General features: G+C 30.5%; 1 protein-coding gene across 4 annotated transcripts; it reads left to right on the top strand.

Annotated features, from left to right (window-relative positions):
• The first annotated feature begins 2634 nt into the window (after positions 1–2634).
• Positions 2635–26739, top strand: LOC137918388 (organic cation transporter protein). 4 transcript variants are annotated; one of them, XM_068761178.1, is made up of 3 exons: positions 2635–2837; positions 11213–11324; positions 24971–26739. In XM_068761178.1, the coding sequence occupies exons 1-3, from the start codon at positions 2795–2797 to the stop codon at positions 26475–26477; spliced, it is 1662 nt and encodes a 553-aa protein (XP_068617279.1). In that variant the 5' UTR covers positions 2635–2794; the 3' UTR covers positions 26478–26739. The 4 variants fall into 4 exon arrangements, with proteins under 4 accessions (XP_068617279.1, XP_068617280.1, XP_068617281.1 ...); XM_068761179.1 differs by lacking the exon at positions 24971–26739 and adding an exon at positions 20819–22403; XM_068761180.1 differs by lacking the exon at positions 24971–26739 and adding an exon at positions 13130–15547.
• Positions 26740–26855: the final 116 nt, after the last annotated feature.

Raw genomic sequence — 26855 nt, 5'->3', positions numbered from 1 at the left:
GAGCATCAACAACTTTTAAATCTACACATTAACATCAGTTTAGTATTCTGGGATAGAATATCTTTTAGTAAAATTATTCATACAAGGCCTAGTACTATTTTGCAAGAACTGAATTGCAACTGATGGAGATGATTTCAATGACAAAGTTACTTTAATCGGTATTTCCACAAAGTAATAAAATATTTACGTATTAATTGGTTATTTTTTTTTTCTATCAGTTTATTACAAACTTTCGATCTTCCAGTTGTACTAGTTATAATATTCCAAGTTGTACCTATCTTATTATCAAAATTAAACAATTTGTTTCTTAAATATAGTTTTTCCTTAAATGCAAACTTTTTTAAATATCTTGTAGAAAATACTGACTCACTTCACGAAGTTAAAATCACGATTCATATAATAAAATTCGTATAATTTATTTCTACTACGGTATATTCCCTCGGTTGCCTTTAACTTTTTTTTAAATTTTTATGTAAAACCTTTGATTTAAATGTAGTATTAAAATCATTTAAGTAAATTAAACATATTATTATATGTCTGACTTGGATTGTTAATAGGTTCTCTTCTAAACATTTTTTAAATGTATTTAATCTACATTGGTGACCGTCCCACGTATAATTTTTCGTATATTAGTGATTTGATCCCAATACACTAAAAAGTATAATCTGCAATGACCAGGAGCTTAAATTATCATTTATTAGTTTTTCCTCTGTATCACAGTGATCGACAATATTATCTATGACGGTATATTGTTATACTAGTAGGTTCACAAAAAATATTTGTTGTAACATCTTGTGTTGTGTTTTGCAATATACCAACTTTAAAATTATCGCAAACTATTACAAGTTTACTGCTTTTACAGAGTTTTCTTGACGCATCCTCCATTTTATCTTGATTAATTGCCTAACTGTAGTCGATTGAATAGTTCGTTTAACAGACAGAGTCTGGCGTGACTTACAGATTACGTCTTCTTTGGTTGGTATTAGAGATCTACCATGGATGGCATTCTCTCTGGTGAACAAACTTGACACTTTATAATTTTATACATGAATAATATTTAACGATTTTGTCATCCAGTGCTCTGTGATACGAGTTAAATGTACATAAAATTTATTAAGAAATAGTTCCAGTATATTAACCTCGTAGTATAATAACCCTCTACTTTGCACTCTGAGTGACCTCGAGTCTTCTCATCATTGAAAATCTTTTGATATGAACAACAGAGAAATAAATGTTTGGCTAAAAATTAATGTTACGTCTTAATGTTAGTACAATACTTGTGATGGGACAATTATCTAAACGTTTTATTATTTGCGTTGTCGATGAAGTAAAAGAACGACTTGCAATTATCGATATAAGTTTTATTTACATTACTTAAATCATTCAACATTTAGGTTGTAGCAGGAAAAATATGAAATTAATGTAAAATCACTCAGCAATTGGTATTAAGCATTTAATTAATTAATTCTACGTACACACATTAAAGACCTAAAATCATAAAGCCTTCGTTATTATAAATAATTAAAATAAGGTCACTATTAAAATAGTGACCTTACTTTTAGGTACAACATCTAAAGATTTTATCAGTAATTTTAATAAATCGAATTTAACTTTTACTAAATCAAACTAAATTTCTTAAAAATATTTTAATCTTATATGCTGATATTTATAAGATAAAGTTTAATTTCGAAACAGCAAATACGTTTTCAGACGTTTAAGAAAAACTAAATGTTACTATACATTCGTCTCTTACTGTTGGTGGTCGCGAAAGAACTATTCTTGCTTACAAAAAGAAAATGCCAATAGAATATGACAAACAGCAGGCTTAGATCAGAACGTCTCAAACATATTATTGTTATTTTCATTAAACTGGACCCGGTATAAAAGGCTACGTATTATTATTAATAATCGCAGTAAGCAATAAAAATATGAATAAGATTTTGGAATGAATAAGGTCTTTATAAAAAAATTAACGCAAACGCAACTGTACATTAGTAACTTGAATATAAGTAATAAAGCAAGTGCTCGCCTTTGTTTACCCAGTATGGTTTATTATTGGATCACGATCATCTAATTTACTAAGTTGCGTCATTCAGTTGCGAAGACTATACTCACAATATTTATGGATTACGTACGTACTATGACGAGGGGTATTTTTATGAAAAAACATATTTGTCAATCTGTAGCTAAAAAGTTCGTTACTTTAATTGAGGATTTTTTAAGGGCTTCATATGATTCTGTTATACTATGTTTACGATGTTAAAAATTATATAATTTTACGTGGGCTTGTAATTGCAATAGAAAAACGTAGTACGAATACAGCTGAGTACGCATTTATGCATTAAGACTGGATATAATTATCGAATGTTTTTATTTAATCTGTTTTAATAATAATGTGCATTTTGCATTTTGCGTATGGTATCTATTTTTTTTTATTCTTTTAAATGTAAATATGTAAATCAACTGCAAAGGACTTCAGAGTAAATAAATAAATTTAATAAAGGCTGGGTATAAGGTTAAAAATTAATGAAATAATGCCTGCAGACCTAGACTTGTGTCGTTGCGCGCACGCCGCTAAATCGACAGGTATGACTTAATTTAATGGAGATTAGAAGCATTGCGATTGCGGTAACCGTACGCCACAGTCGGCGCTAAGACGATAACCGTCCATTCGCTCGCCCGCCGGCAAACACGCCTGGCGTACGCACACCGCGCTGTCTCCCAACTCACCCAATGGTGTTTGTGATCACTCCAGGACTTTAAAAAAAGAAGTAAGAGATAACTCGATCTCACAATGGATAAGGATCAAGCTTTAGAAGAAATGATGGGGAAACTGGGTGAGTGATCTCACATACAATTAACATATGGAATTCAGAAGTTTATTCAAAAGTAGTCAAGGCACTTTTACATTTCATGTGTGCCCGTTTTGTACACGTATGAAGTGTTTACTGACCACTGTTACATGTCGTTTTGTGTTTCATTTCGCTTTTAACGGCACATGTGAATGGACATTACTAGAAAATATTTTTAGACGCACAACAACGTTGATTCGGTTTTTAAAAATAAATAGTTTCTAGGGTATAAACATTTTTCCTATTATATTTTATCTATATCCTATTGTTAATTATTTAAGAATTACATTAAAATATAATATTCACCAATTTATTGGTGATAGTGTAGTACATTTAATATGGCATTTTTTAAAAGATCACATGTTCAGTTTCTATTTTTATTTCCATTTTCTGGGTTCGATAACCGGTTCGTGATGTGACCTTGCTGTAAACTATGTAACTATTACAGTTAAACTGTGAAGCTGTGTTAGCAGTTATTTACCGACTTATCTAAATCTGCAGTACACAATCTTTCTGTTACCAAAATTTTACCTAAAATGTTTATTCCACCTGATGTAAAATAAAATAGAAGTATAATAGTTCCGTCAAGTAATATGCCTGTGTTCGTGTTTTTAGCATTTCTATAAAATATTATTTTAAATCGTAGTTGGCGCAAAAAGATTTAACAATAATTTCATTTAATTTACATTAATAGTGCCTACGTACCATGTGACACGAATTTTTACACTTTCAATAGTTTATATTTTTACATGTAAAACTTTTGCAATGATAGTTATCATCGGTTATTTCTTAAATAAATAAATTCATGTTACGTATTTATTTGGTTAGGTATTACGTATGTATTTGGTTAGGTTTTTATAATTGTTTCTTAATGTACTGAGCTTAACCTAAAAGAGCAAGGTAACGGGTAAGTGTGAAATATAAATGTATGTGTTTACTTGTCATTTGTCATGGAAAAATTTGATTATATCAATTCAAGAGAACGCGATTCCGTTTGTCTGTTCCTAGTTATATAGACATTTGATTTGAATGCTAATGTGCCACTTTGAAGACGTTATCGTTAAGACTGTATTGTTTAGGGTTACTGGCACATTAAAATCTGTGCCGTATTGTTGTCATTAGCAATTATGGATAAGAAATAATTTCAAACATCATATTATGTGACAGAGAGTTATTCTTCCTAGGTTTTATAAAAAAAAAATAACGTGTTCACAGTGTATTGTTTAAAGTAAAACATGTATTGGTATTGTTAGAAAACGTTATTTAGGTATTTAAAACTACATTAAGCTTTTGTTATGAAAAGTATGAAAAACCTTCACATACTTTAACAGGCTGAGATGAATATAGAATGTCCTTCATTATATATTTACGTTTCTGTACCAATTCAACATATCGTGTGTTTGTTTATTTGTGAGAATTTTGTTATAACTAGTCTAAAGTTTAAACAATCTAGACAATTAATTTTTTCTCTCATTATGTCTGTGATAACTAATCGAAAGTTTTGCTTTTTTATTAGTATCTGCTTCATATTACGTTTAATATACAAACATTTGAATACATATTTGCTATCATTAACAATATTAGACAATTTTCTTACTTTTTCTTTCGCAAAAGTACATGCAATGAACTTTGTTCACATAATAATTATAAATTATCGCATCTAATACATCCGAAATCAGAAGGTTTATTGGTTATCGATTAAATAGCAATTTTTTTCGTTTAGCAATCATTCTGATTTACTTTCTTTACGTGTACGTTTTTTGTCAAACTTTTCCTGTTATTAGTTTAATATGTATACATTTCTTTAACTTATGGATTCGAATGGTACAACAGATAATAGTATGTTATAAAAAAATTACTTTTATATCAAAGAATAACAGCTTTACGAAAAACAGCTTCTACCTTGTTACTTTATATTTGATAATGGGACACAGTTTGCTTAGTACAGTGTGATTGTTTTTACGATGACTCTTAATATAGAAGGCGCTTTATTGTTCAGGCGCTTAGACACTTGTCTTCGCCCTATATCATTTTAGTGTGCGAAGTTTTCAAACAAGCTAATTTCGAGACGTGTTTACATAAAATAGTGACCTTGACAAATATAGGCTAAGTTATTTGTTCCGCGTAGTCCATAACGAATTGAATATTTATGACTGTTCGCAATTCATAACTTCCATTTTGGAAGTTCGTCAACAAGTGTTAAAAATGTAGTGTTTTGTGAAAGGTTATTTTATCTAAACTTTTATCCTAACACTAATTTACAGCAATATATTTTTATCATCCAACGCATATCATCTCTCCCAGTTAATAAAACGTGATTTATCAGTGTTCTTAAATCAACATGACGCCCATGTCTAATTTATAGTAACTACAAGATTGTTATTTTATCAGAATGCAGATACGAACGTAGTTTAAATTTTAACCTCCATTATTAATTAACAAGTAGGAAAATACTTCATAAATTTTCTTAATTATGTTTGGTTGTTCCAAAACTACATTAAATTCATTTTTGTTTTTTGACTTCGTGCCTAAGTTCTAATAGTTGAAAGGAGTCATAGCCTGGATTTTCTTGACATACGCTTCAACGAAGATGGTATTTCTTAGCATTACAAAACAATGTAATGTATCCCACAAACTGTTCAAATATTATCATCATCATCATAATTTTAGCCTAGCACCCTTTCTCAACAGCCTACATCCAGCGTTTTCTGTCAAAATTGACAAGGTTATTTGTCCACCTTGTTGGTGGACTTCCTAGGCTGTGCTTACCAGTCCGTGTTTAAATATCTAGAACCAAAAGATACCAGTGTTAATTCTATGTGGCCTGCCCTCTACCACTTCAATCTCCCATTCATATTGTACAATAATAATAAATAATACTATTTATTACTGAAAATGTTAATTCTTATGTCAGATTGTTTACCTGGTAACACATTAAACTCTTTCAGATATTATCTATAGGATATAAATTTACGTAAATTATTTGATAAAGTAGTCACGGTTTCGCCACACATTATGTTTGTAATTTACTATAGTAATCGTAGCATTCACTCGTATTTTCTTATTTACACTTTCATTTGCTATGCTTCGTGAAAGCTAAATAATAAACATATTTTTCACAACTGGCTCGTTCTTCGATAGCTTATATAACATCGATGAAATAACCAATTGGTTACTTGTAATTACCGAAATGAGAGCGCAAGTGTTCTTTAAATCTTTAAACAGCGGCAATTGTATTCAAAATGTTATTATAACTATTATTCAATGTATTATTTTTATTATAAAATTTACTTTATCTCTTATTCTTAAGTTATCAAAGGTTACGATAATTGTTAGTACAAACACATAAATTCCGAAAAAAAAAATATTTTCAATGTCTTTATGTACATTGAATACTTGGTATAAAGTGATGATGATCTTTTGTGTTTTGCGACGTCCTACAATGTTCAGATTACGCATTCCACAAGATAATTAGGCGTACAGAATGTTATCCGCTTGAATTTAAAAATAAACTTTTACGCGCTATTCGAAAATGATGTTTTCGTAAGAATAACCCAGATATGAATCGTCTTTAGCAAAAGAACAATTTTATTCACATCTTTTAAAACGTATATATATTATTAGTGTAAATACTGTGTATACTGGCGAAAAATGTTTATGTAAAATTATTATTCATTAAAAAATCTCCAGTAACAGTCCATCTTAGAAGCTGAGTTAATGCCTGGAAGATATTAAATCTTTTTGTAGCACTAGTGCTAAACTGCCAACTCGGTTCCCTTTTATTACTGTCAATGAATTGTTCAAGCATATTCGTAACAATATCAAACCTAACGTTTGTTAGTGAGGAAAATGTTGGAATAATATATATTCACGGTTTTTTCTGACTCTTTCTTCAGACAATTTAACTTCAAATTACCTTCGTCAATATCATTTTAGTCGTATCATCTAGTGTTGATCATAGGCCCCATATATTTACAAAAAGACCGGTTGACGGCGGGCTAGATTTAGCATTTTTCGATGAACTTAACTAGGAAGTCTGTCGACGCTGTGAGTGGCACTACGCTGCGTTTGCCAGTCCTTGTTCTCCACTCCAAAACTTTAAGGCTTTCAGCCATTACGTAGCTTTATCAATGAAAAAATAATGATCAAAAACTTAAGAACATGCGTTATAATCAACCAGATTACTTATAATAAATACTCGATGTTGTTTAATAAATATAGTCTTAGTAATATACTTATTTAATTACCAGATAAAGGTTGTGATCGGCCACATATATATACAGATACCAGATATAAATAGCTTGATCAATATATTTATGCTTTGTGGTTTCTCAGATAGTTTATATTACAAGGTTGAAGTGACATCGAGTACGTTTAGTTTGTTTTGTATAATAATAAAATAACAATATTTTATGAAAACAAGGCCGCAACAAGCGTTTAATACGCAACTTTTAGGAACAGCAGCAACAGCCCCTGAAATTTGCTGCATGTTTTGGTGAAAATTTTAGTTTAAAGAACCATATACAAAGCGATACAAGAACATAATACAATAATACTTAATTTCTTTTTATTATATAATCAAAAGAGATAATTCTGGCTTTTCGGTTGTAATATTAAAATAAAATTAAGTTATCAAATATTTCGTTATTTTATTGTTTTTCATTAATTGTCTTAACTTCAAATATCATGAAATTATTTAAGGTATTAATATGGTCTTTTACCTACTTCAAGTGCATTTGTTAATAATTCGCTCAAGTGGTTGATTAAAGGAAACGACGTGCCATTTACCCTTCGTCTAACTTGTAGATCCGTTCATTTACTGAATCAGAAAGAAAGAAAAATACAATTTTATTTCTTTCACAGGTTTCCATTATATTTGATGTAAAAAATAAAATTGAAGATAATTTTAAACTGTCTGGTGACAGTTTGTTTTAAGTAACTTATTTTTTTTTTATATAGTTAAAGACTGCAAATCAATTAATATATTCACAGACGTAAGAGTAAATATTAGCTTTTCTCTCATAAAATTATTTTTAGCGTCGGCTACTCACAATCATTTTCTAAGTATTGAAAATGCCGCCACGCACTTGTTAATATTATTATTTAGCTTAGCTTAAGGGAGGCAAAACTACCAATTGTACATCTCTTTGCGGTTTCTGTGACCGCAGTTATGATAAGAAGGCTTAAGACCGAGGGGTGACACAAACGACACGAACAACTTCAAATTTTTTCCCAGGGCGTCGTCAGTAAGCGAAAATGGTATCAATGTTAGCTAATATAATGTTGACCAATTTAGGTTACCTCAATGATAGTACCATTTGATTAAGAATTTATCATGAAAAAGTTGACATATATATGTTGAGGACTTAAAGATTGTTATCTATTAAATATTTGTTTTATTTCATTGATAAGTGTTTTTCTTTTTCAATTGAAAGTTGGCAAATCTTGATAACGTAACTTTTCTATTACTATAGATTAAATAAACCAATTTTATAGAATAGTCTAAAAGAACTTTGTTTTTTTTTAAATAGAACCGACTCATCATTTTTGTGCAAAAATTTAATAGTTTTCATTTAGCAATAGAGACTTTATACATAATGCAGATTAAACAGATGCTTAATTTAGCAACAAAAATATTTTTTAAGGATTTATAAGAAATAACTATTATAAAGCGATGGAATGGCCAATTAAAGTAGTATAAAATTTTAATTATCCGTTTAGTTCTATCGTTGACCTTTTATCGACTATTATCTAACTTCACATTGTATATAATTAGGTACTGATAATTTGACGAAAAAAAACTAAGGACGTTCGATTTCGTTCTGATATTGACCTTATTTTTTATTATTTATTCTGTTTTATCGTTTATTGCTAGAAGGTCGTCATAGAATATTGATACATATTGTCTCAATGAAGTTTTAACGAAGTTTATATCCGCTATTGCGTCGTCTTTAGAATTAACATGTTGTGTGCAGCCCAGGGACTGCGCCACGACCCTATTACTATGCAATTATATTAACATAATTGAATGACTTACAAATTTCTTTAAAAGTACTGTTAAGACTACAGTATGTTGATATATATTTCGATAAACTAGCAACGGTTGAAAAGTCATCGCTAGTTTTTATTTTTTGTGACTTTTACTTAATTTATTACACAACTACTAAATTATTCTTACAACTATTACTACATTAATAATGAATGTTTCATATTTCTTACGAAAAATAAATTACGATAATAGTCAATCTCAGGTAATAATATTAACAGCTCAATTGTAATTGTCTCGAAAGAGAAAAAAAGTTAATGGTTTAGTTCAATTTTATGAGAAAAGGCTTGTTTACAATTTTCCGATTTTTCTTAATATCTTAAAAACTTTTGGGTTATACATAATCGAGTGTTAGATAATGTAAAACGCAAATCTCATGTTTCATCGGTATTCGTTAGCGTCGATGGTAATGAGCAAAGTTCGCTAAAGGTCAACGTCACCTATTATCGCTTTATTTAATTCAGCACGCGTGTAGTCTCATGTTAAGTTCATGATAGAGTGCAAATAAGTTAGTTTAATTGCGTAAAATACCTTATCTACGACAAATGTATACTTAAACATTCAATGAATATTTTAAACATTTTTTTTAAACTAAAAAATAGCTGTAACATGTGAACTACATAACAACAATAATTTATTCTAAATAATTCGGTAGACATAATTTAATTAACATATATAATTTATTCACGTTAATAATACAAATTAAAAATAGGAAATTTTACAAAAATTTTATGTTTTGAAAAGGTTTTCAAAACTTGATGCTTAATTTTATACAACGGATTAACTTATTAGCCGTAAACAGTAACCTGTACAATTTAAGGCGTTGATTCAAAATGATGGCAAATTACAGATTAGTGTATTATTAAAAAGAATTCCTATTTAAATTCTTGCAATATGTTGATTGTGACATAACGTTTTCACAAGGAAGTATAGTAGGAAAAATATGTTTAATATATAAAAGAGTGAAAAGAGCTTAAGGCATTGTTGAACAAAAAAATAGTGTCCCGTGAAGAGTATTTTAAAATTTTTTTTAAAATTTAAATTTATTTGTTCATTTCATTTCTAATCCATTTTAGTAAAAGGAAGTTGAGAGCATGTGAAGTAAAGCTGTCGCATTGAGATAAATTCAATATAAATAGATATTTTGTGTATGTAAAATAGTTATTATAAATGTTTGTCATATTACTCGTAAAATTCTCTTTGTAATTAAACTTAAAATTGTTTTTTAAAAAAGATATGGTAAACCTGCAATCATACTTATTGTGATAAAAAGCCGAGAAACGAATAGTGAATTTGTCGTTGTCTGTTTGGAGAAAGGGTTTTAAATATTGAGTACGTTTTAAGAAAGTGTGCTCAGCGTGCAAGAAGTAGAAACCTGAGAAACTGTATAATAATTTGTTCCGTAATTTATTTTCGAAACAATTTATTCTTAGTTCTGTTTGTATAATGAATGTAAAATAGGTCAATAATGTGTCGCCAAGGCTTTGAAATTACAGAAAACCATTCAGTGACGCCACGGCTATTTTCAGTCACGACATGAGTTGGCATAACGTTCTTCAATATTGCTGTAGTTTATTATAGGTGATTCGCTATAATTTATGTAATTTCTAGAATTTATTTTTATGACTCGCTGTTGAGGCTTCATGATGTTATAAGTTAAGCTATGGTTAGCTTAAAATACCTAAGGGATATTTTTAATATTTGATAATAAGTACAAAACGTACTTCAGTTTCCATTCGTTTTATAATCGATAACGTAGGAATGTTTTTTCATTCAGTCATCGGACATGGTGGTTTCCATCAATGCATCTTTTCATCGTTTCACGTTCCATCTTGAGCGTGGCAATAATATATAATTCGAGTGAAATTGACCCGTTACGTATGCAAGTCACAAACTTTTACAACCCGGCTACCAATTCTTGATAGTAATTATGTAAATATCTATAAAGGTAAAACATGTATTCATTACTCTACAGTCATTTTCACTTTATAAAATGAAGTTACTTTCAGAATACAACTTTTAAAAGAAAAATCTTTTTTAGAGAAATCTATTTCTTTTTCTTATTTATTATTATTATAATTTATTCTTTGTATTTCTTAATATATTTTGTAGAATATTCTTATAATGCACATAAAATTAAATATAGAGTTACGCCTATGATCAGGTAAAAATCATAAACGGCAGTGATTCTACAGTGTTTCTGTTTGGATTTATAAATATTTTACAAAAAGTTGTAGCCTTGTAAATTAAATCATTTTGTGTCAGTTCAGATGAGTCTAAAAGACGTTTAAAGGCTATTTTTTTATTATTACAGGTGACTTTGGGAGGTACCAGTGTTTCCAGTTCATTCTTCATATCTTGGCAGCAATGACAGCTGGCATTCACATGCTCTCATTGGTTACTGTGGCTGCCGTACCTGAACATAGGTAATATATTAACTACATCTAAACAAAAATTCACAATACCTTTGTCAATATACTTGTCTGTTATTATACACAATTACAAAAATTAAGCGCAGACATTCAAGTTTTACTTATATGCATACTTATTACATGTAATACATAAATAAAAACACTATTTATTCTATCTACAGTATTTTTAGTGATATTGTAGAAATTATCATCGATGATGACAAAGATTTTTTTATTAATGTAGTAGAAATTTCCAGGTAATAGTGTTATTCAAATAATATTATGTTATTAGGTCTGAACAGCGATTTTAACACAGGCACATAATGTGGTGAGCGGATAGACTTTTTACAAATAGGTTGCGTGTTCGTCAATTATTAAAGTTTGCTTTTCTTGGGAAATTTCTTACTTCCACACAGCTCTTAATTATCTGAAATTTCCTTTTCTGCAACTCTTTTCCTCCTTCCTAAAATCTATTGACTTTCAACTCTTTAATTTCATTTAGTGTTTGTCATTTTGTTCTTATAGAATGTTCGATTTAATATTCAACATCATATATGTATGTATTACTATTGAAATACACAAAAAAGAATTCGTACAGGATTACAGCGTTCAAGTCCTAAAGATAGTCTTTCATTTTTGAAACGATATCCATTGAATTACTGGTCGCATGTGCATGAATTGAATATTCATTGTATTGAAAATTACGAATTTCCATATTAAATTTACGTAAATAGTTTTGTGTGAAAAACTGATTATTTGCTCATGTTTAACAACAATAATATTATGATAAAAACTATTTATTTAATAGAAGTTGATTAACCGTAATTAAAATATTTTAAATTTCCCGTGAGAGTTACAAGTTATTTCATTGTACTTTTTTGTGGTGCTTATGATACCATAAACACGTTGAAAGCTATTCAAATAATTTTTGTAATCATTCCGTTAAAGTATTGACGAATATATAGTTATTAACCAAAACTAGATTTTTTAACATTATTTGAATATACAATTTTTTCATTATAAAATGGAGTTAATAATTGGATTTTTTAATATATGAACTTATTAAATTTGGCCGTCATATATAACTTAAACAGTGAGTACACTTACTTGCTTTTTGTTTACGACAAACTTGTCAAGTATGCTTCTTTCGGGCTACAGGGTTTTATTTGGAATCGGCTTTGGTGTTCGTTATCTATATGAAACTGTGATGTTTGGTGCTATTACACATATGGGTGATTGAAAGTAAGTACACTTAGCTATAAAATACTTGATTTCGTGTTTTTGGAAAAGGTAAATAATTAAACAGCGTAACGCTTTTTAGTGCTAATAAAAATCGTAAATCGTCATATTTTTATCTATAGTATTATTTTTATATCTTTAGTATAATATATCACGTACTTATATATAATATTATTACTGCATGATACGTGTCTGCATGCTACTTATGAAGTATTTATTTTTATGCTTACTAACAAACTGCCTTTTAAATTACTTGAAGAATTAAATTTATCACATTTGATAACTTGGGGTTATACTTTATTTATATTACAAATATAAATATTGTTTTATATTGCTAAATTGTACATATAATATTTTAGAAAGAATGCCCTTAAATTATCGACGCAATTATTGCTTTGGTTAATAAAATTCCATGTTTAGAATTATATCAATGACATATTTTAATTATCGTCATACATACATTTTATGTTAACCAGTAGTTATGTAGTTCGACAAGCACAACATTCCATTTTTTGCACCAGTTTGTGTAATGTTTGTGGTAGATTTGCAACGAAAATAAGTGAATTACTCTCACATTTCAGGTGTGCTCTCGATGGAGTTGACAGCTGGAATTTTACTGAACCATGGAATTCTTCGTTAGTGCGAAATGCTATTCCCATAAACGAGCATGGAAGAATGGACTCCTGCAACTATTACGGAGTTAATAGGTCCTTAAACGAGTGTCAGTCATGGGTGTATGATACAAAATATTACACCTCGTCACGCGGAATTGAGTGGAATCTAGTGTGCAATAAACGGTGGATGGGAGCCGCTGCACAAACTGCGTATATGTTTGGAGTTGTAGTTGGTTCTGTTGTTCTCGGACGCTTATGCGATAAACTCGGTAGGAAAACTGTTTTTCTCTGGTCAGGAGTTCTTCAATTAGCATTTGGAGTGGCAGTTGCCTTTACGACAGAATTCTATACTTTCGTTGCGATACGATTTTTATATGGAATTTTTGGTTCTGGTTCTTATATTGCTGGTTTTGTGTTAACAATGGAACTTGTTGGACCAAAAAGGCGAACCATCTGTGGGGTCACTTTCCAAATCATGTTTGCAATTGGAATTATGCTTCTAGCCGGTTGGGGATATCTTTTAGACGATAGATTCTATTTACAAATTTTGTATGCATTACATGCAGCCATTTTGCTTCCGCATTGGATAGTAATGGACGAATCACCGAGGTGGCTGTGGGCACAAGGACGCGCTCGAGAATCTGTTGCCATTGTAGAAAAAGCTCTCAAAATGAATAAGTCAAACCAAACTTTAGATACACCTTCACTAGTTTCACAATGCAAAGTAACATGCGCGAAATATACAGATGAACATTCAGCTGGAACGGCGGACCTTTTTAAAACTCCAAATATGTTGAAAAAAACGTTAATAATCTGTGGCTGCTGGTTTGCTAATTCTGTAGTTTATTACGGATTATCTTTAAACACGGGAAAATTAAATGGTAACCCGTATTTCATAATGTTCTTAATGGGTGTAGTAGAACTACCGAGCTACGTTATTATTATGTATTACCTGGATCGAGTCGGTCACCGAGCTCTGATAAGTACAATGATGTTATTAGGAGGGATTTCATGTTTAGTAGTGGTCGCCTTGCCGCATGGTTCGACGGCAACAACGGGAGTTGTAATGGTTGGTAAATTATTTATATCGGGTTCGTATTCTATCATCTACAAGTATTCAGCTGAATTATTCCCTACGGTAGTTCGCAGCTCAGGAGTTGGCCTCGGCAGTATGTGTGCTAGCGTATCAGGGGCTTTAACACCTTTAATTAGTCTACTGGATACATTGAATCCGAAAATTCCCACTTTAATATTTGGATTTTTAGCACTACTCTCAGGATTTTCAACATTCCTTTTGCCCGAAACTATTGGCAGAAATCTCCCTCAGTCAGTTGAAGACGGTGAAAAGTTTGGTGTAGGTGACACGTGCTTCACAAACTGCGGCGGTAAGAGGTTGAGCAACGATTCACTGAATCTTCCGGAAACTATGGTACCTTTAGATGCTGAAAAAAAGCAATAAAGCGCAGTGACAGTTTAATAACGCGTTTGGTAAACAACAATTAAGAGAAATATAGTTCTAAATGAAATCTTTATAATTTAGTCAGAAGTCTAATTTTTATATTTTGAAAGACTTTATAATGCTTTTAACTTTCACGATTTGTTCTTGCCTTATTTTCTTTTTATCAGTCGCCCTGATAGTGGGTTTTAATTTTAACTAAATTTTAGATATGACTGAAATATTTTTATGTTCGTTTGTCTAAGCAACTAATAAAAAGATTTTTCGATTGTTATCAGTTTTGCAATATAAGATAAGATACAATCTTTACACCACGGGGGCTTTGTGCAAACTGGCAATTGTCAATCACTCGCCATCACTCGTGAGTGGTGGCGATACCATACAATTTAAACAGAGTTCGCACCCGTAGTGGGATTTGATCTGGAACCTGCATTGCTAACCATGGTACTATATTCGTCGGACAAAGTTAATATAGCAATCTTTCAACCGCATTATTGCAAGCAAGTGCAAGAGACTAATGTATGTAGTGGGTGTCAACATCAGTAAATAAATATGATAATGCGTTTATACGGGGCTCCTTTTGTAAAATAAGTGCTAGTAAAAAATTTAACATTAAAGTTATATTTTATGTGGTGAGCTAATAGAAAAACTGTATAAAATATAAATAAAATTATAGACAGATAAATTTAGGTAATTTGTTTAATATTTGAAAATTCGTAATTTTTTCTATTGTCAAATTTTGGTTCATATATATTAATCCATGGAATTGATTTTTTGTTTTATGAAGTCAGTTACAATATATTCGATTCGATGAAAATTTTCCACTTCGCACTTTAGCTTTTTAGTCTTGATTAAGTTATTTTAATATAATATAAAGGTTTTATTATTTTTTGCAACCTGAACACATATCAGTTTTATGAGAGTCATGACAGTTTCCTCCAATTGTCAGGACAGTTGTCCAATTATTACTTCTAAAGAAGGAAATATGTTCTTTTGCAAGTCTCCTCGTAATTTTACCCCATGTAGACATGTCGTCGTCACTGTCCATGAAACTATAATGTACCTTATTTGTCCAGCAAGTACAGTACCAGACTATTTCTGCTGTAAAAATGAATGTACGTATTATGTTGTACATAAGTACTATTTACGTCGTTTTTGTAATTTTTAAGTTTCCTAGTCAACTTTGATACAAAGACAACTTATGCAGAATGCGTTGCTAATTAAGTAAGTATTTTAATTTGGTGTAATTTTTACAAATAATTCATTTTCGTTTCCATAAATTTTACCATAAAACGCACTAAAGAACTATGTCAAAAACAATAACTGTATTACTACAATAATTAAGTAGCAGTTCAATTCTACGCAATTTTTTTGTTTGGTTATTTTATTTAGGAAGTGGTTATAATCTTAAATAAAGAAGACAGTAAGCGTCTCAATTAATTCTTTTTCACGACGTTTTCACGAAGTTTTCCTGAAACAAGCAGAACAATTGATTGCTTGTTTCGAAGAAATCGTGCCGGTAATGTAAGGTTTTTTAAAGTCACACCACTATTTCATTAACTGTTTGCTTCAACACAAGAAATAAACTTCAGTAGGATGCAGGGAAATGTGCCATAAAAGCTAAAAGCGTTTTTTAAAACGATTTATTAATATGCCAAACATAAAGTTAAATATGTTTTATTATTCGACACAGTAATGAATAAAACTTAAATTGAATTTATGTGCAGTTTATCACATGATGTAAGTTTGGAGTCATTAAGGTACTACACTAAATTGCAGTATGTTTTTAGACTCAAATTATAATTTAAAGCTTCTTTAATAAAAAGCATTTTGCATCTGGTTTGTTTTTGGGAAAATAGTAATGTGAGAAATTCATTTAATACGATGTTAACAATTTGATTTTTATTGCACCAAGAAAGAAATATTATGATTTTTTTAATTACTTACTTTTCAATGTTATTGTTTATGACTAATTATAATATTGTTTAATTGTCTGTAATAAGGCCATATAAATAGTCATTTAAAATAAAGTATTAAAAATACATAATTAAATGCATTTTAATTTTTATGTTTTCATTATTTTTAATGCTTTGTGCCTTAATTTTAAAACTGTTCCTTTTATGTAACGTGTAATTATTATTTGTGTGATATATAAGTTTCATTGCTATATTACCTGTTTAAATAAATTATGGAAACATATTAATCTATTATATTTTTAAGAGGTCATAAAATTTCACAAATTTTCTTCATCATTATCATTTTACCCGAAGAGCATCAATAGTTGGACAAAGACATACTCTATAGATGATCGGCAACAAGACCGGTTGGAACTGGCCTGGTCTTTTTAAAGCCGTCGAAATACACTGGATGTCTTCCGACAACTTTAAAAAGTCTGTCTTTCCCTTGTGGCCACCTTCCTACGTTACGATTGCCGGATTGGCAAATTGAATGGCAGGCCACCTAGCGCGCATATGTGATGATGGCTGGGTCTTTACAGTTCTGGCATGGACACCGCGGACTGACGAGTGCAGCGAAATTTTCTCGTCGGTATAATATTGGTTTATTACCTTTTTCAAGAAATTTAAGACATTTCTACATAAAATACGAGAAAATAGTCAACAATACGGTAATCTTTTGGCACAGCATTAGAAATAAGGATCGTCATGGAAGAAGTTTTGCTTTTGCTTCTTTTATTTTATTGTTGATTATTACGGTAAATACAACCTTTGTTTTTAATAAGTCTTAGACATCAAGCAAAGCAATTTTTTTTTGATTCTCAATGGGATATCATTGGAGATTAGATAAATAATAAATTACTCTATTTAAAAAACATAACAAGTATTGATCAAAAATGAATTGTCGTATGTAAATTTTTATTGCGGTTATATAAATAAAGTTGATTCAAAATATTAGACGGATTTATACAGATTTATCGTTATTGTTAGTTTTATTTAAAGATATACTAAACAATACAGAAATTGGTATAAATATATCTGCAAATATAGTAAGGTAGTTGACACTGTACAGTGCAAGTAACGTTGAATTGTTGTTTGTCTCCTTGACCCCCTATCTATTCTCAGTGCTAATTATTATTCAGACATAATTAACAGTAAGTAGGCAATATGAATTTAAAATGACAATAAGCTTTCTAATTAACTAAAATTGTATTTGAAAATGGTTTTTAATTTATAATTATTCTCAGATATGAAACACGATACATAATTAAATTACGTTTTTGTAACTAAAACAATTACAAATCTAATCCTGTCAGCATAAATATTTTTAGTCGGATTCGGCACAAATGTCAGGTCATATGTTTCTTTTCGACAAAAACTTTCGATTACACATACATTTCGTCGTCAAACATCGAAACGTATACATTTTTATTGCAATTACTAATATATAATAAAATTTAATAAAATGAGTCATAAAGTTTATCTGAGATGTATAATAAACTAAAATAGAATTTTTTTGTCAAGAGGTTAAAAAAGGTACATAGAATTAAGATTAAAATTATTAATATGGGTTATCAATGTTATCACAGGTGGACTTTTACATGTTTTTTCTATTTTTAGACATTGCATAAGTCCATGAAGAGGTAAGCTATTTCGCTATGAATTAATCCATAAAAAGTATGTGACAATTGTAGAAATAATTAATTAGATCGAAATTTTAAGTATTTAATGAAATATAAATTTACAATATAATCGAAAGCCTTTCAAAGAATGGGATAAACATAAGATTTTTTGAAATATTTATTTAAAATCTTAGTTGAACATTATAACACATATAGTCATATAAATAAAAAGATTTTATTTCCGATTAATAATTACAAGTAGCATTTTAAATATGTGAGTAAACGTTTACAAAATCTATTCGGATTTCTTTGACAAAATGTAGGTTATTTAAAACAACAAAGTTTTTTAAAACTATATCAACCAATTTCATTTAATTTTGGTGTTGATCAATTTTTCACTTAATAATACATAAATTAATTACAAAAAGCATTAGTTATTTGGGGCGAAAAATTAAAAGTTTCATTATAAAAAAATAGATTTAGAATTATTATAACCTAATACAATATTTGTCGTTGCTTTCTTAAATATAACGTGATAGAAACCTAATGAAGCAGTTTTACAAAATTATTCAATAATGCCTGTGTATTCTAAGATATCATTTGAATAAGCTATGTCTTGAAACTATTAACATTTACACTATTACCCAATTGTTTTTATAAATAAGACGATTTATTTAATGTAGTATTTAAGTACACTTAATCCACCGGATAAGGCGATTGGCAGAAAATGTATAATTTACCTCAGTGATTAGTTTTAACGAGATAAGGTTGCGTTTACTAGTCCTTTGGACGGTGCAGATGCGAAGTATATATGTTGATCGTTTTTATTTACTCAAGAATATTTGTTCTCACCGTGTGGTAATGCCCCCTTGCGAGCGCTAGAACTTTCGAGGACGGCAGTGAGTTCAAAAGCCAAAGGAGGCAAACGTTGTTTATTTATAAGACATGTTAACAATTTTAACATTTACATTCATTTAACAGTAATCAAATTAAAAAAATATATTTATTCATCATAATTTTAGTCAAAGAATGTCCACTGCTTGTGATAGTCATACAACAGTCACTCAAATATTCCCAATAAGACCGGCAGAATGCGGCGTGCACCTAGCGCCTTCCGATGCTCCTAATAAGTACATTTATATGTCCACCTTGTGGACGTCCTATGGTGCACTCGTCGGTTCGTCTTCTGCCCATTGTCATTACAACTTGCTAACCGGTTGATCTTCTCATTGATAATTGGATTTCATAGAGAAATCTTGAATATACCCATCTCCCCGGCTAGTTGAAGCGAACGCGACTCTGTGCTCCAGTGCGTGTGTGTCTGTCCAAAAAGGTCCGAAGTGAGGAATCATGTTTCAGTGCCGTAAGTCATATCATATATCGTTAGAAACTAATATTTATAATCATATCAAAAATGCATAACAATATCATTTACAATTAAATTTATTATAATGAAAATTACTATTAAAAATGTATGATGATTGGGTTGATTTATTTAATTTTAATTTTAGAGGAAGATTTTTGTCGAATGTTTTGTGCTAAGTGTGAAAGTGGAGATGGAATGGCTAGTTTGGAAATATTGTATAGAATATTTTCCACTAGAATAAGACATAGAATGGAATACTATGGGGACTCCAAACAGCACCGTGCATTTAATCTATTTGAAATCATTTACAACTACAAATAATTCCCGATTGAGTAGATAAGACTGAAACCTCTCTAGGAGATTACTGGAAAGTCCTAACTAATCATTAAGCTTTTGGCATAAAATTTAATGATCGAAATTAAAAGCATTCAAAAATTCCATGTAAATTTAATTGACACTATGAGAATATAATGTATTAAATAGTATAACATACTTTTTTTAATTTTTGATATAAAAAAAAAACTTTATCTAGCCTTAATAACGCAAAAGCAGACAGTATTTCATAAAAGATAATGACTCGTGTGGATTTGACGTATTTTTGGACTGATTTTTAATCTGTGACATATGTTTCTCGTGCGACGATGTTGCCATCAGAAAACTCCGGCAACAAATAATTTCGGAGGGTAATTTTCGTCATACCTTTAAAAAATGTAGATGCATTTCAATCCATCTTTAAATTTTTTTACAGTTGATAACTTTTTTTTCTTTTTTTTAATCTGTCACTTTCATTTTAAAAGTCCATTTGAACAAGAGCTATATTAGATTTGTCCGAGAAAAATAGTGTAAATATAAATGATAATTTAATTGTATAGTATATGGCCGCAGAAAATACCAAACTAGAAAAATAAATAAAATAACAACGACCATGTTCTAAAACACCTCCAGAGTAGTTGTAACTGTTTCAGAAAAATGCTTAATATGTGTAAATGATCAAAGGGTCACTTAAAGATTTAAGTGACGTATTTTTAGCAGATCGATGGTGATAGGTAATGCAAGTATACGCATCATATTTAACTTAAATCGAAATACTAAAATATGTTCAAAGCAAATAAAAGGAACAAGTTGAAGATTTTCTTACAGCATCCTAGTGATCTCATAAAGATATTTTTTTTAATTAATAAAACAATACTTAAATGTTGTGTTCTTCGAGTGAAACCTCATTAACACATAATATTATAAAATATTTGATTTTTTCAGATGCTGGATTAATGGGGTAGACACAGTCGAGTCAGTGGCGGCGTGGAATTCTTCGGAAATTTTGGCAGCGATTCCTATCACTGTCGACGGTCAAATAGAGAGTTGCTACATGTATAATGAATTAAATAAAACTGCGAAATGTTTTAAATGGGTTTACGATAACAAATATAAATCGTCGTCGCGTGGTATTGATTGGAACTTTGTCTGTGACAATAGATGGAAAGGTGCAATCACACAAACTGTTTTTATGCTCGGAGTGCTTACAGGTGCTGCAACACTGGGAGGAATGGCGGACAAATTTGGACGTAAAATAATATTTTGCTGGTCCGGCGTATTACAATTAATCTTTGGTGTGATTGCAGCATTTATTTCGGAGTTCTGGATGTTTTTACTTGTTCAGTACTTTTATGCACTATTTGGTTCAGCCGGTTCTTTTATCACCGGTTTTGTATTAACAATGGAAATGGTTGGAAAAAGTAAAAGAACTGTAATCGGCATTGTTTTTCAATGTGCATTTTCCCTTGGTATCATAGTAGTTGCTGTTTGGGGAGCACTAGTAGATAATTGGAAAATTTTGCAAGTTATTTACGGACTGCACGGTCTTTTATTAATTCCGCATATATGGCTTATGGATGAATCTCCCCGTTGGTTATGGGCTCAAGGTCGGGCAAAGGAAGCAGTTGAAATTGTACAAAAAGGTTTAAAATGTAACAGATCTAAGGAAATCTTAGAAAAAGACCGAATAGTAGCGAAGAGAAAAACAGAAAAATTAAAAGATGTTGATGGTCCCTCTGTAACTACTTTAGACTTATTTAAGACTCCAAATCTAAGAATGAAAACTATAAACGTTTGTTTTTGTTGGTTTGCTAACTCATTAGTATATTATGGGTTAATTCTTAACATGAGTAAAATAAAAGGCAATCCCTATTTAATTATGACTTTCTTTGGACTTGTGGAATTACCAAGCTATGCTGCTGTAAGTTATCTCCTTGATATTTGGGGCCGGAGGCCTATGATCAGTTCCATGATGTTAATTGGCGGAGTTGCCTGTGTAATTGCGGGATATCTTCAATCAGCAAGTATTGCGTCAACGACTACTATTATGGCAGGAAAGTTTTTCATCACGGGATCGTTTGCTATAATTTACAATTACACAGCGGAACTTTTTCCAACTGTAGTACGTAATTCTGTCCTAGGGCTAGGTTCAATGTGTGCTAGACTCTCCGGAGCTTTGACACCTTTTATTTCGTTGTTAGATTCTTTTGACCCTCAAGTACCCACTGTGATATTTGGTGTTATAGCTCTTATTTCTGGATTTTTTACAACATTTCTACCTGAAACAATGGGCCAACCAATGCCACAATCTTTAGCCGATGGAGAAATGTTTGGAAAAGGAGAGACATGCTTCTTGTCATGTTATGGAAGAAACAAAAGCAAACTATATTCTACACAAGACGAAACCTCTGATGCTATGATTTCTATCGAACATACAAATGAAAAAGTATAAGCATTTAAAAATTAGAAAAAAAATCACATTTCATAAACAAAGTTTAAATATTGCTTGCCTTAGTTAATATATTATTTATTATCATATTAATATTCGTCATTTGGTTATTTAACTCGTCAGCACATTGTAGGTAGTAATATTAACTCTTTAATATAAAAACTTAAAGACTTCTGATTGAAAAAATGCAACAAGCTGCAACATTTAGTTCTTGGTATTAGTGTGATCAAGCATTATTATTTATGATATATCTTGCTGCAGTCTCTTGAATCTTTTCAGTGCAAATTAGAATCGGTAGTATCGCTAGTAAAGAGTTTACTTTATCTTTAATTCCACCTTTAATTAAACTGATGGTTTGTATAAACAAATCATCAGTTTACTCCGAGTACATCAGTGTTTTTCTGTTGTATCTCGACCTTGACTGATCTTTGCCAATGCCAAATGAACAATCTTCAATTTTAAAAAAACGATTCGTTATTATAATATTTCAAGAGAATCGCAAATGCATAAATGAGTTACTATTCTATCAATAAGCATATATTTCACAAAAATATCGAGTATACATGTAGTATATCAAAAATTTTTATATTGGCTAAAAGCTGTTTTATGAACAACTTCCAGTTCTTCGATCCTGCAACACTTTTAAAAATGATAACTTTATCAGTAACAAAAACTCTTTCCCACATTGAAAGTTATATCTATCAAAGTAATATCAATACGTCAATAAATGCAAGTTCAGCATGGCAAGTTTTGTTTTTCTTCATTTTTTTATTCTTATTTCTTTGAAAAATCTTCTAATTTTTGTGAAAAATAATTTATAGAAAAGTAGTGGGAAAGCGTTTTAATTCTTAATTTTTGTTTTTAAATCATGCATTTATTGCTGTCAAATTAAACCATAAACACATAGTTCAATCTAAGAAATCCAACTAAATCATTTTTCCTAGAAAACTTGAACACACATTTACCTCGACTTAACATTATTTATAACTGGTAGAACATGGTATAAATGAATAATAATCCAAAAGTGTATATATTTTAATTTCAATTGTTTTTACTATTGTTTTATTTTTACATAGTTCTGTGTATTTAATAAAAAGTAAAAAAAATAACGAGTGTTTTGTATTATTTATTTCGTCACAGTATGGATAATAAGATTAAATTAAGACAATGTAAATAAGTGCATGCATGGGTGTGCTACAGCTTCTAGCTTTAATAAACATCTTTTGTTATTTATATTAAAATAACTCGATTAATTCGATCATAAGTTTATTTTTATCAATAATTCCAAAACCTGAGCAGAATAGTTTTTTTTTTGTACTGTTGTGCAATTTTAAAGACTTTTGTATTAAATTAACATTACTATAATAGTTGACACAAACAACCCTCGTGATAAGAAATCATTAATTAATATTAGCCAAATACTACTGATTTTATTATTCTTATTTAAATAATACTTTATTACCTGGTCTATCAGCTTACTCAGAACTAAATATTCGTGTAGATAAAAATATTTATTACGAAGTTTCCGTTGCTGTCATTTTTAGTTATGTAGTGTTTACGCTCTGTATTGCTGATCACTACGGACACAATAATTTTGTCAAATTATTCTTGGACGTTCGAATTCAAATTGAAATGTTAATTTCAATTCGGACGCTATCAGTGATGTGGTCGCTGCCGTTGCGTTATAGTCATTTACATTATAAATATTCTTTGTACGTATGTAAATACAGCATCTCGATCAATCTTTACCCAAACTTATTATAAGAAATAATCGATTAATTTTAAAACTTTATCAATGAAAAACTTACAAGTTTTTTTGTATTTTTAATCACTAGGCTAAGGTGTAACAACTATGATCAACGATCTTGACATTGGCAGAATAGCATTGAGTGTGAATTAAACTTCAAGCCATGTATTGTATTTTATAATATAATTAAAATGTCCTATAAAATAATGTTAGAAATTTTATATGTAGGTTCTTTGAGGAAAGAGGTATAAATTCTGGGAACAAAGATAAGCGTTTACTTTTATAAAGCAGGGACTAAATAAATATTAATCATATTGTATTCTTGCATGAAACGAGTAATAATTTGTTTATATAAATTGTATTAATATACACCTTATAAAAACCTTAACAAATATAAAATTTAATTTTTTTGGAACTTACCCCTTCACCGTTCATATCATCATTTTAGTCATAAGATGCTTACTGCTGGCCATAGGCCTTGTAGATTTCCAATCCAATAAGATCGGTTCAAAGCAACATGTAACCTGTGCATTTGAAGACTATATATAAGACATTTAAGACTTTTACAAGGATCTTTGCCCACCTAGTGGGTCCTACACAGGGCTTGACAGTCCGCGCTCTCCGTTCCAGAACCTTAAAGAAACAACGGCTATCTGATTTACGAGCTATGTGATCTGCTCACGACGTCTTCAACCTGCCAATCCGCTGGGCTATGTCACTTAGCATCTTTCGTCTACGGATATCCTCATTTCATTGGGTAGAGAAATCCAGATCTTTTTTCGTCTGTCACTTGTCGAGCGATTTTGATACTGACATATAAATTATGATTGTATTTTTACACAAAACATTCTTTATAGTGTAAGCAGATAACATTTGATAACTTGATTATGACTTTTTCCAGGTGCTGGATAGATGGCGTTGACAACAATGATTCAGTTGCAGCGTGGAACTCTACAGAAATACTAGCAGCGATTCCAACTACTTCTGATGGACGATTACAAAATTGCTATATGTTTAATGAATATAATCAAACAGAAAAATGCTCAAAATGGGTCTTTGACGACAGATACAGGTCTTCGTCCCGCGGTATTGAATGGAATTTCGTTTGTGATAATAGATGGAGAGGAGCAATCGCTCAAACAGTTTTCATGTTAGGGGTTTTTACTGGTGCAGTTGTACTAGGAGGAATGGCGGACAAATATGGTCGTAAAACAATATTTTGTTGGTCTGGTGTATTACAATTAATTTTTGGTGTGCTAGTGGCATTTATACCGGAGTATTGGTCATTTTTGTTTGTACAATATCTTTACGCAATATTTGGTTCAGCCGGTTGTTATATTACCGGTTTTGTTTTAACGATGGAGATAGTTGGAGCCAATAAAAGAACTATTTGCGGTGTTAATTTCCAATGTGCATTTGCCCTCGGTATAATGTTAGTAGCGGGTTGGGGAGCGCTTATAGACAACAGACAGATTTTGCAAGTAGTTTACGGGCTGCACGGTTTTCTATTAATTCCGCATATATGGATTATGGACGAATCTCCTCGTTGGTTATGGGCACAGGGTCGGGTAAAAGAAGCAGTGGACATTGTACAAAAAGGATTAAAATTTAATAGATCTACAGAAGTATTAGACAAAGCAACTCTTGTATCAAAAGGAAGAATAGAAAAATTACCGGATGTTGATGCACCTTCTGCCACTACTTTAGATTTATTCAGGACACCAAATTTGAGGATCAAAACCATAAACGTTTGTTTCTGTTGGTTTGCTAATTCATTGGTATATTACGGATTGACTTTAAGTACTGGCAAAATAGAAGGAAACCCTTATCTAATAACAGCCATTTTTGGATTCGTAGAATTACCAAGCTATGCCGCAATAATTTATTTCCTTGATATATGGGGGCGAAGACCTTTGATTAGTTCAATGATGTTGATCGGCGGCGCTGCCTGTATTGTTGCTGCTTATCTTCAATCGGGAGGTATGATGTCTACTATTGTGGTAATAGCAGGCAAGCTGTTTATTGCCGGATCGTTTGCTATAGTTTATAATTACTCCGCGGAACTTTTTCCTACAGTAGTACGTAATTCAGCTTTAGGTTTAGGTTCAATGTGCGCCAGGTTTTCTGGAGCTTTAACACCTTTGATTTCATTGCTGGATTCTTTTGATCCTAAAATACCTGCAGTTATATTCGGAGCCATTGCTCTTTTATCCGGCTTTTTAACACTGTTTTTGCCTGAAACGACGGATCAACCGATGCCTCAATCTTTGGCTGACGGGGAGATGTTTGGTAATGGTGATACCTGTTTTGCATCTTGTTTGCGTAAAAAAAGGCGTACACGGTACTCTGTTGATGATAAAACTCCCGAAACAATGGTTCCTTTAGAAGATATGAGTAAAAAGGTTTAATTTAAGGAAAAAACTTGAGAACTTTTATTTTTCTATTGTTTTCTGGTTAAAAGCACAAAAGGAAGGCTATCTTGGTAGAAAATAAATATTACACGTTCCTATTTCATTGATATTTTAAGATGAACGTTTTAAATTGTACATAAAAGATTAATTCGAATATTATAATAGTTAATAAGTATCGCCGGTGATGATTTAATATTGCATCAATTTTAAAATTCATTAGAACAAATATAGGTTGTTAAATTAGTCTCAAAATTTTATGTATATTTAGATAGATTTATTAAAAAGCAAGCGAGAAGAATAAAAACTGCTTACTTTTATTTTGTCTCGACAACAATTGTATGTTTAATGTTGATTATAGGAAAAATAAAGTACCTT

The sequence above is a fragment of the Battus philenor genome, unplaced genomic scaffold (genome assembly GCF_028537555.1).
Source record: "Battus philenor isolate CCGP_79_NKW_IND1 unplaced genomic scaffold, ilBatPhil1.0.hap1 SCAF_14, whole genome shotgun sequence".
NCBI classification, from domain to species: domain Eukaryota; kingdom Metazoa; phylum Arthropoda; class Insecta; order Lepidoptera; family Papilionidae; genus Battus; species Battus philenor.
This window is presented reverse-complemented; position numbering and strand designations above follow the sequence as displayed.